Below are 12,080 nucleotides of genomic sequence, written 5' to 3' on the forward strand. Positions count from 1 at the left end.
TGGCCTTTTGCCCGCCTGCCTTTATGGGTACGAAAGGACTGAGACTGAAAAGACTGTGTCCTTTTCTGCTGAGATGTGACTTGGGGTAACAAAAGTGGATTTTCCAGCTGTTGCCATGGCCACCAGGTCCGATGGACCGCCCCTTTATACGGCAATACTTCCATGTGCCGTCTGGAATCTGCATCACCTGACCACTGTCGTGTCTATAAACATCGTCTGGCAGATATGGACATCACATCTACTCTTGATGCCAGAATGCAAATATCCCTCTGCGCATCTCGCATATATAGAAATGCATCCTTAAAATGCTCTATAGTCAATAAAATATTGTTCCTGTCAAGGGTATCAATATTTTCAGTCAGGAAATCCGACCAAGCCCCCCCAGCGCTGCACATCCAGGCTGAGGCGATTGCTGGTCGTAGTATAACACCAGTATGTGTGTATATACTTTTTAGGATATTTTTCAGCTTCCTATCAGCTGGCTCTTTGAGGGCGGCCGTATCTGGAAACGGTAACGCCACTTGTTTTTATAAGCGTGTGAGCGCCTTATCCACCCTAAGGTGTGTTTCCCAACTCTCCCTCACTTCTGGCGGGAAAGGGTATACCTCCAATAATTTTCTATCGGAGGAAATCCACGTATCATCACACACTTTAATTTATCTGATTCAGGAAAAACTACAAGTAGATTATTCCCACCCTACATAATACCCTTATTTGTGGTACTTGTAGTATCAGAAATATGTAACACCTCCTTCATTGCCCTTAACATGTAACGGTTTGTTTCTTCACCGTCGACACTGAAGTCAGTGTCCGTGTCTGTGTCTGTGTCGACCAACTGAGGTAAATGGGCGTTTTTACAAGCCCCTGACGGTGTCTGAGACGCCTGGACAGGTACTAATTTGTTTGCCGGCCGTCTCATGTCGTCAACCGACCTTGCATCGTGTTGACATTATCACGTAATTCCTAAATAAGCCATCCATTCCGGTGTCGACTCCCTAGAGAGTGACATCACCAATACAGGCAATTTGCTCCGCCTCCTCACCAACATCGTCCTCCTACATGTCGACACAAACGTACCGACACACAGCACACACACAGGGAATGCTCTGATAGAGGACAGGACCCCACTAGCCCTTTGGGGAGACAGAGGGAGAGTTTGCCAGCACACACCAAAAACGCTATAATTATACAGGGACAACCCCTTATACAAGTGTTTTCCCTTATAGCATTTTCACATATGTAATCATATCGCCAAATAAGTGCCCCCCCTCTCTGTTTTAACCCTGTTTCTGTAGTGCAGTGCAGGGGAGAGCCTGGGAGCCTTCCTCACAGCAGAGCTGAGCAGGAAAATGGCGCCGTGTGCTGAGGAGAATAGGCCCCGCCCCCTAAAACGGCGGGCTCTTCTCCCGGAGTTTGTGAGATCTGGCAGGGGTTAAATACATCCATATAGCCTCAAGGGCTATATGTGATGTATTTTAGCCATAAAAAAGGTATAATACATTGCTGCCCAGGGCGCCCCCCCCAGCGCCCTGCACCCTCAGTGACCGCTGGTATGAAGTGTGCTGACAACAATGGCGCACAGCTGCAGTGCTGTGCGCTACCTTATGAAGACTGAAAGTCTTCTGCAGCCTGTTTCTGGACCTCTTCAACTTCGGCATCTGCAAGGGGGGTCGGCGGCACGGCTCCGGGACGAACCCCAGGGTGAGACCTGTGTTCCGACTCCCTCTGGAGCTAATGGTGTCCAGTAGCCTAAGAAGCAAATCCATCCTGCACGCAGGTGAGTTTACTTCTCTCCCCTAAGTCCCTCGTAGCAGTGAGCCTGTTGCCAGCAGGACTCACTGAAAATAAAAAACCTAACTTAAACTTTTATTCTAAGCAGCTCAGGAGAGCCACCTAGATTGCACCCTTCTCGGCCGGGCACAAAAATCTAACTGAGGCTTGGAGGAGGGTTATAGGGGGAGGAGCCAGTGCACACCACCTGATCCTAAAGCTTTTATTATTGTGCCCTGTCTCCTGCGGAGCCGCTAAACCCCATGGTCCTGACGGAGTCCCCAGCATCCACTTAGGACGTTAGAGAAATGTATTACAAATGAGCATCATTTCTTATTTCATATAGATTTAGTGAGGATACAATTCTGTCTTCCGCTATTTAATTGCTCTATGTGTTGACTGCACAGGAATTCAGCTACTCCCTAGCAGGTGCTATTTGCTTCATGTTCCATTTGGAACGTGACAAGTACTTTGGCTGGGAAAGATTGACTGGATGAGTCCTAAGAGTCTGTGGCAGATGCTTTGCTGTAAGTTCACAAACACATATCACAGGGAGCCACAGAGAGGTTGATGGAGAGCAGATTTGTGCCATAATATGGGTCTGCTTAATGCCTGGAGATGTGTCTTGATATTTTTAGTAGCAAATTCGTCTGTATTACAGTATCCAATTAGTATACAATATAGTATTTTAATGGCCTATTATAAGCATATTGCAAACATCCATTTTTAAAGATCAAATGGGATTATTTTTTCCTGCCATGGACCAATCGTAGACATCAGTAAAATAATGTAAATAGACTTCAGAGATCACATTAATAAAATTAAATATACACTATGTAGACAACAGTGATTGGACCACCCACGCAAGAGAAATGGTATGCTCCTGCAGCAGACACATGTTTGTGAAGGTATAAAACGCATAGAGGGGCACTGATTAGATAATTTGCTATTGAAATATATTGCTGGTATGAGCTAGCAGAGTTTGAAAAGGGAATCATCGTAGGCTGCTCGATGTCATGTTTCCAGGGCGACACTGGACTGGTATACAGAGAATTCAGTAACCCTGATGGACTGGCCAGCTCAGAGTCCAGGTCTTAAGTCCATTGAGAACCTATGGAACGAATTGGAGCGATGGGTGCATTCTAGACTGACTCAACCTTCTTCAGTGTCACAGTTGGTCACTGTACTTCGGAATCGCAAACCATACCGCCTGCTATTGGCAAACTGTCCACAAGTTCTTGGACAAGAAGGGTATCTGCAGTAATCGCTGAACGTGGTGGATCTACAAAGTACGGACGTCAATAAAATCTGGTTGATCTATTTGCTGTCAGTGTCCAATCCATTTTGTCTACATAGTGTAGCATCAGCGGTAGGGATCATGATGCACACAGAATCAGCTGCTGATTGTCGTTGTCATCATCATCATCATTAGTGCACACAAGGTATATGCTTCCCGTAAGACGCATAAGCGTCTCTGTTGTCCTGTGGTCTGCGTGACTAGCATCAGCAAGTACACACCCTTGCTGGTATAAACAACCAAATGTGCATAAGAATGGGAGCTATAGCAATTACACATTAATGATATGGAGATAAGTATACTACAGTACAGGTTATTTCCAAAAACAAAGAACACTAATATTTTATCATAATGTTGTATTATCCTTATTTTTGTTCTCTCGTTATACCCTGTAAATTATCCCCATCGCGTCATGTGCTTGCAGTCTCATTATTCTGCCTCAACCTACCTCTTGTTCTACTCTTCTCTCAGAATTCAACCATGCTGGAGGGGCCTGCATTGTTCCTTTGTGTGAAGTCCCTGTGTTTGTGTCTATGTATGATCGATAATATAAACATACAGATATATATAATATATAGCAACTTGAAAGGACAGTTTGGTTATTCTGCACCTGACTGGCACCAAATCTCAGCTTGCGTGTGTCCAAAACATCTGGCAGTCCTGCTCAGTATTTGATCCGTAATAACTAGATGTTGGCTGGAAAAATAAGGCCAGCTAGCCAGGATTGGCCGGTGTGTGGTTATAAGCCCACTACATCACCTATGCCCAATCTAACCTTAACCCTTTCATGCATGAATTACAGTATGAAAACCCATTGCAAGATTTTTTTTTAAATGTAAAAATAAAAAGTTATATACATGTCCACTTGAGTGAACAATATGCATCTACAACATAAAAATTTGCCCTATTATCACGGAACAGTATTTTAATTGTGAACGTTTTTGTTTTTATATTTGTCTTGCAAAACGGTAAGGTAACATAATGTTGCTTACTGCAGAGGTTCCCAAATGCGGTCCTCAAGGCACCCCAACGGTCCTGGTTTTAAATGTATCCATGCTTGGCCACAGGTGACTTAATTAGCACCTAAGTCAATTTGATTTAACCATCTGTGCTGAGCCATGGATATACCTAAAACTGGACTGTTAGGGTGCCTTGAGTACTGCGTTTAGGAACCTCTGGCTTACTGTATATTTTATCCAGAAACAAACAATCCTCTAAATTGAAAAGAATACAATTTTTATGGCCATTTATGGATATAGTCATCTAGAAACAAAAATGTTGTTGGTATTTCTAACAAACTAGTTACCATCGGGTGCCAGTAAAACACTTAAATTCCCCCCATAGAGGTGAGGAGCAGCATCAGCTCTTTTATTTTATATACAATATTTTCATTTACTTCTGAGTTTGCTTCATACCTAGAAAGTTATCCTTTTTCACAAACTGGGTATGACTGATTATAATGTTTGGTGTGAAAGTTGGAGGAGCACCCTGGACACAAAGGCTGAAGACACTGCATGCACATCTACCTTAGTTTTATGTGTATATGGTGCATTGTGGCACCTGCTAGCAAATTTTGCCCCTGTAAACTTTGGCCAGTGATTTCCCATACGGAACCTGATTTCAGTTGGAGCTTTTGACTTGGCCCTGCGCTTAAACTAAGATGGTGTCTCACTCGGTCTTCCTCTTAGATGTTGCTCCATAGAGCCAGCATTGATCGTCACTCAAGCAATGGATGCTTTGAAATCCCACTGATTCTTGTAATTTAATCCCGACATTCGATACAGCAGCCATGCATTTACACAAGTCACATTAAGAAAGTGAAAGAACACCCGAATGTACCATCTCCTGTTGTTGCATGTGTGTGGGTACATCGACAGTCAAAACTGGCATATATGGCCATAATATGAGGAAAATATTTAGGTTAGACCTATATGCCAGGCCAAGCCTAGCATGCAGTATGGATCATTGTATTGCATGATGTCCACTGTGGTAGACATGATTTTACATTGTGTTAAAAAAAAATTAAGTGTTTGATCAAAACATCTACCCTATTATGCCCTAAGCGTTACTTTCCTTGATTTTTTTTTTACCTGCTCTGCTATCTTTGAGTAAAAGTATTTTACAGAATTTCCTGAGGTGCTCGGTGCTGGAGAATTTTTCTCAGCCATTTTATTTTGACTTTTTTTTTTGTAGAAATGAAAAGCTGCTACATAGTGGCATACCGTCTAAGTTTAGTAGATGTTCAAAGTAGAGGACACTGGTAATGTCAAAAGAGAATTTCAATAGGAAATAAGTTAAAAAATAGAGAGTGATAAATTACCAACCACCGTCCACTGTAGTGGCCTCTATGCATGAAAGGGTTAATTATCCAACTTGAGCCACTGGATCCATCCAGTTCAGTCACCCACAGATGCTGTTTGCTGGGCACCCAGGCTGAGTAAATGGACTTGCCCATGTAGAGACCACTTTAGCAGTATTTAAAATACAAGACTGTATCCATTTGTCTGATACAAATGAATATTGTGTAACAGTTAGATTTCCCATGCCTTGACAAAAAGATAACTTGGGATAACCCGATTATCCCAGGGATAGTATTTTTTCCTTTCAGTTTGTCAACTTTCCTGATGGTAAAAAGTAAAAAAAATGGTTTCATTGGAAGGAATGTAAAAATATAAAATAAAAATACACATACAGATAAGTACTTTTAGCAGGAAACACTTTCTGTGTTGTGTCTGTGATGTATTGTGTTAACCATATGTTGTGGGTTGGTGGTGACCCATTTGTGCTGTGTATAATATGATGGTCTAAGTGAAACGGGGAAATGGAAGATTGCAAAGGTAGAATAGCTGGGTGCAGGATAATACACACACCTCACGCTTTCCTCTGCTTTCATTTCAGATTCCACCAACAGTGATTCTGCCAAAGCCAAGGTGAGAGTACTGGGAGGAATGGAGTGGTTTTCTGCATACTACACCCCCTGCAGGGTAGAATACATGAATGTGGTGCAGTTTCCTTATTTTTTTATAAGCAGAAATAGACTTGTCCTATAAAAGAGTGATATATAATTTGGTAAAGGCATTCAGACAGTCTATTAAAACAGGACTAATTTAGATTTGGTCATACTGTGTTCCTCAATATGAGTATGTTCACCTAAATGTCCTCCAAAGCGCATACCTGCAGTGTTTGTAGAGGAACAGAGATCTGAACAGGCCTTTGCTCATAACATATATATTGGGCCTAATTCATATGTGATCGCAGCAGCAAATTTGTTAGCAAATGGGCAAAGCCTTGTGCACTGCAGGTGTGGCAGATATAGCATGTGCAGAGAGAGAGTTAGATTTGGGTGGGTTATATTGTTTCTGTGCGAGGTAAATACTGGCTGCTTTATTTTTACACTGCAATTTAGATTTCAGTTTGAACACACCTCACCTAAATGTAACTCTCTCTGCACATGTTATATCTGCCTCCCCCTGCAGTGCACATGGTTTTGCCCAGTTGCTAACAAATTTGCTGCTGCGATCAGATCTGAATGAGGCCCATTGTAAAGAAAGACTTTCACATATACGCATATTGGCCACATGTGACGCAAACGGATTTGATGACTCCAAACTTTAATAATTCATTGAGGTTAACTGAGCTGTATTTTATGAGAAAATAGGAGAGGGATCAGGACGGCAGTGCATAGTGAGTTTCTTTTGTCAGTGAATGGCTATGAACACTTGCAGATCAATGTTAGATCAGATCCCAATAAACTCATTGGCATGGCTGCAGACTATATTTCTTTTATTACTTTCATCATACAAAGTAAAGTTTGGTAAAAGTGGTAGATAATCCTACTGTTTGTTTTCAGGCCTCTCGAAAGGAGATTTATGCCCGCGATATCCTGTCAATTCCCTTCATTTCCGCAGTCAACCGCAAACGTAGGAAGCGGAGAGATGAAAAGCGCTTTGGGAGCAGCACAGAGGAGGATGACTCTGAGCAGGAAGTGGCACGGGTGGGACAGCCAGAACAAGATGTCGAGGTCATAGAAAAGCAAAAGGAGGCTGATGAATCCCAAGAGCCAGCATGTTTAAGGTCCCCAGATCAAAAGCTGCCTGGTGCAGGGGACACTGAAGCTGAGAGTAAAGACCCTGGGAGTAGGTGGGTGGCTGCTGTAGAGGAGAGGATCCCTGCAGATGCCCGTTCAATTGTCTCTGGATACTCCACTCTGTCTACGTTGTGCTCAGAGCCTGCCTCTAGTGTTCGGGGTGGGGATGAGGCAGATGATGAGCGAAGTGAATTCAGCCACATGGAAACTGACACAGAGCTGGGAGGAGGAAGACAAACAGAACGACCACGGTCCCAAGACTCATTTACCTCTCAAAGGCTAATTCCTGGGGATACATTAGCTCGCAAAAAATTGGGTAAGGGTAAACTTGAAGCCGCTGAGGAACCAGTATCTTCTCATTCTCGTACAACACAGCGCTCAAGACAAGCGGCAGATGATCTTTGCATGGCAGCAATGCGTAAGCCTGGCTCCCCAGAAACTCGCCGTAGGAAGAGCGCTTGGCGTCGACACACTGTCGTGCTCCCAGGGCAGCTTACTGATCTTAATTTTAATGACTGGAAAGAGCCAATGCTTGGAGCAACAGCAACGTCTGAACCTAGTGCCCGATTAAGTGGGGGAGCCTGGGCAGAGGGTAGGGATTCTGGGCTCAGTAGCTTGGAATCCCAAAAAGCCAAAAGCCCAGCAGTTCAAGAATCTGTAGCCAACAAGGGATCCAAATCTCAAAATCCTTCTCTTCCTGGGCTCCGTCAATATCTATAACCAAATTTGGCAAACTTCTACTGTTACTATAACCAGATGTGGGTGCTTTGTTCACATCTTGAGCAATCCGCCTGCACTCATGCACCACTTACAGCTGTCTGACCACAATATCATGGCTTAGGCAGTATGAGAAGGATTCTTATTTACAGGAGATACTTTTCATTTTCATTGTTCTGAGATAATGTTTGCCCACGTGGTTCCATTCCCATCAGAATACTTCCCTACCTCTTTTTTCCCTAGCAACTATCCAACTATCTTAATCCCTTTTGGCATTGACCAAATACAGTAAAGGAGATAGCAGGGTCTGTAATGAGAATTATTTCCACAGTGTCTCCACCACACAAATGAAACAGCCGTTTGCAATAGGATAATTGAGTATTCTGTATATTACAATAAACACTACACTCATTCCACACAGCGGGGATGTGTATGAATCATAGAACTTTGCAGCAAGACACCCATATATATTGATCCATGGACTCTCGTGCCTTATTGCATTATTTTAACATATTTCAATTATTTTCTTATTCAGACTACTGTCTGATGGTGATCGCCAGCATGTGCACAATAAATGGGAAGATAGACATCGGACTCTATATATTTGTACGGTACTTGTATGTAATAATACATGCTGTGCAATAGTGTCGGATATAGATATATATATATGTGTATCTATCTATATATTTAGTGTGTAAAAGTTGTAGGGCCACCTCGTGCAGGAGAGGTATTACATATAAGGTTAGATGTGTCTTTATTCCTTACTAGTAAGTTTAGTGTTGTACTTCTAGTGCACCACCAGTTTGGAGAAGTTTCTATCCTGCCTTGTTGCAGGGAACAGTCAGAAGGAATAAATAATGCCATGGTTGTGCTCCCATTACTACAGCTAAAACGTGGGCTTTGCCGTATCGGAGTACCATTAATGATACACTGTATGGTCACAGTTTGGATTTGGAGAAGCTATGTCTTCATACCACAGAATGCATAGGCATGAAATACGTCCATCTTCTTCCAACAATGCAATTTTAGTCATAATTTTAGATTTCCACTACAGAAATGCCACTAATGAACTAACAGGCTCATGTCAGTGAGTGTTAACGGAACTTAATTTATCATACCATCCTTACTGTTAACACGCCTTGCTTTTAGACCCCGCTCACACATTATTTAGTATTATTGCACATAAATGGGCCTGAGAGGGAGCTCAAACGGAGAGAAGATCATGACACAGACAAAAATGCTGTACCAAACAAGTCTGCTTAGGAACACATTTATGTATAATAGTCTTATATTATGCATATTATTATTATTATTAGGCTTGCATCTTTAATTTATTAGACAAATGCAAAGATAAATGAAAAAGGTAGGGTTAGAGTGCCCTTAGCCTACTTACTGCTAGGGGGCAGCACTATTCTGCCTAAGGGGTACAATGAAACCTGTATAACTCAACACTGGGAGATTTGCAAACATCAATTTCTGCTGAGGGAAAAGGCCAAAAACCAATGTACCTTGTTCTCCAAGATTTTACCCTATTTCTGCTCCTTATTCTTACCAATGGGAGGGCAGCATTGTTGAGCTCTGTTTACAAATTAAGTCTCTGATGCATTACAGGTATGGCATTTTCAAGTTTAGCCTTTCCATAGAAATACAATCCGCAAATGTAAGTACACATATCTTGTCATATAATATGATCTCTTAAATGTTTATTTTTTAGTTCAGGGTTTTTACAGTTCATTATTATTATCCTTTATTTATATGGCACCACATGGGTTCCACAGCGCCTTAAAAAAAAATACAGAAACAGTATGAACAAAGCAAGAAAAGAGAGATTTACAATATAAACATTGCTGCATTAGACTCATAACGCAAGTTTTTGGTGCCGTTGCAGCACAGGACATCACTTGCATTATAGCAAGTCAGATAACTTTATATTGTGTTTTGTATGGCGATTACACCTAGTAGATGGGTTTACAGAGGTTCAGCTTCCAATCTAGATGACACAAACGTTCCTGTTGCTGGCCTGCACTAGCACATGCTTGAGGCACTCCTCACTGATCTACTGGAGCCTGAGCTTCATGTACACTTCTCAAAGACTTGACTGTTTGACATTTCATTGCGCAGATAGACGCAATGTCCCAATGTGAGAAAGGTGACTCACTCATGGAAGTGCCATTATCCCAATATTTAGCCTCATTGTGACAGGAAACCTTTATCTCAACGTGATACAGGCAGAGTTACAGCATGCTAGGAATTACATCCCTCTGCTCACTGTCCTTGTACTGTGCAGGTGAAACATGCACCATCATGGTTCACTGAAACATCTAGGGCTACATTTACTAAGATGGGAGTTCTATTTAAGATGGGATGTTGCCCATAGCAACCAATCAGATTCTACTTCTCATTTATCTAGCACCTTCTAAAAAATAATACCTGGAATCTGATTGGTTGCTATGGGCAACATCCCATCTTGAATGGAACTCCCATCTTAGTAAATTTACCCCATATACTTTAGTAGCTGTATACAGAGCCGGATTAAGGGTATGGGGGCCCGGGGCACTTAAGAGAGCAAGGTCCCTAATAAAGAGGCAGGCAGCACTCCGCTGACTTTTACATTAGTGTAAATCTGTATTAATAGATACTGACCTGGGTCCAGGTACAAATTTATACTAATTTAAAAGCCTGTGGAGAGCCACCTATATTAAGCTAGGAGGACACCCTAGCATTATATATTTTATTTATATATATATATATATATATATATATGCACACACACATAAATACATATATACACATGTATATACAGTATATGTTTACATATATGCACACACAGCAATATATACACAAACCTCTCTCTCTCTATCTATCTATATATATATATATATATATATCTATATCTATATATATATATATATATATAGATAAGCATGGGTCCGGCACTCCACGATTAAAAATATTGCTGCACTGGTGCCTTCACATGTACTGCATGTACAATAATATATTTACCACCGTGCGGCACTCAGCTTGTTGTAACAAAAGACTCTGGAAACCAGATGAATATAACAACGTTTCAGTGCTCTCAAGCACTATCGTCAGGTTTATATGGTTCAAACAAGCAAGTTACATACCTTATATACCTATACACCCGTGACTCATGCCGCACCTGGAGCCGAGGTAAACCCTCCTCCTTTCCGGCTAAACTTGATGACCTCATTCTCAAGTGACACCCATCACCATAGCAACAAATAAACATGAAACAGCGGTTCTAATAAATTCAAGACATACTTATAATGACATTGCTGAACATCTAACAAGTATGCATACACCATATTCATTGTAAAGGATTATTCATCCAATACAGCCATAACTTAAATATTCATTTAACCCCCGAGGGGCTAACACATCTAGTCGGTGGATCCATTGTACCTCACGTTGCAATAATAACCGATTGCGGTCGCCCCCTCTGATTGGTTTCTTAACCCAGTCGATCATACGATATCGTATACTAGCAATAGAATGTTTATATTCTGCAAATGTGGTTGTACAACATGCAGTTTTTTAATACCGGGTGATGCATTTTATCATCCCCACACAGGTAAAAAATTCACAATACGTCATCACCTCACCTGCAATTCCAGTTATGTGGTTTATCAAATAATCTGTCCCTGTGGTCTTTCGTATATAGGAAAGACCCAGGGTAGATTTAAAGACCGCATGGCGATGCATAGATCTGCTATTAGGGCTGCACTGGCTAGCGATAAAAGATCGGAGCAGCCAGTGGCCCGTCATATTGCAGAATATAAACATTCTATTGCTAGTATACGATATCGTATGATCGACTGGGTTAAGAAACCAATCAGAGGGGGCGACCGCAATCTGTTATTATTGCAACGTGAGGTACAATGGATCCACCGACTAGATGTGTTAGCCCCTCGGGGGTTAAATGAATATTTAAGTTATGGCTGTTTTGGATGAATAATCCTTTACAATGAATATGGTGTATGCATACTTGTTAGATGTTCAGCAATGTCATTATAAGTATGTCTTGAATTTATTAGAACCGCTGTTTCATGTTTATTTGTTGCTATGGTGAGATGGGTGTCACTTGAGAATGAGGTCATCAAGTTTAGCCGGAAAGGAGGAGGGTTTACCTCGGCTCCAGGTGCGGCATGAGTCACGGGTGTATAGGTATATAAGGTATGTAACTTGCTT

General features: G+C 41.7%; 2 protein-coding genes across 4 annotated transcripts in view; one reads left to right on the forward strand and one right to left on the reverse strand.

The window, feature by feature from the left end:
- Positions 1 to 10,893, forward strand: part of ARHGAP23 (Rho GTPase activating protein 23) — a 197,467-nt gene extending 186,574 nt beyond the window's left edge. For 2 of the 3 annotated variants that reach the window (XM_063959689.1, XM_063959690.1), the window contains exons 23-24: positions 5,966 to 5,997; positions 6,918 to 10,893. In XM_063959689.1, the coding sequence (XP_063815759.1) occupies positions 5,966 to 5,997; positions 6,918 to 7,874 (989 nt within the window). In that variant the 3' untranslated portion in view covers positions 7,875 to 10,893. The remainder of the gene's footprint in view (positions 1 to 5,965; positions 5,998 to 6,917) is intronic. The other variant, XM_063959691.1, reaches the window with a different exon arrangement.
- The window catches only part of SRCIN1 (SRC kinase signaling inhibitor 1), a 900,548-nt gene that overhangs the window by 66,670 nt on the left and 821,798 nt on the right, over positions 1 to 12,080 (reverse strand). The gene's annotated exons all lie outside the window — the stretch shown is intronic.

The sequence above is a fragment of the Pseudophryne corroboree genome, chromosome 3, assembly GCF_028390025.1.
Source record: "Pseudophryne corroboree isolate aPseCor3 chromosome 3, aPseCor3.hap2, whole genome shotgun sequence".
Taxonomy (NCBI): domain Eukaryota; kingdom Metazoa; phylum Chordata; class Amphibia; order Anura; family Myobatrachidae; genus Pseudophryne; species Pseudophryne corroboree.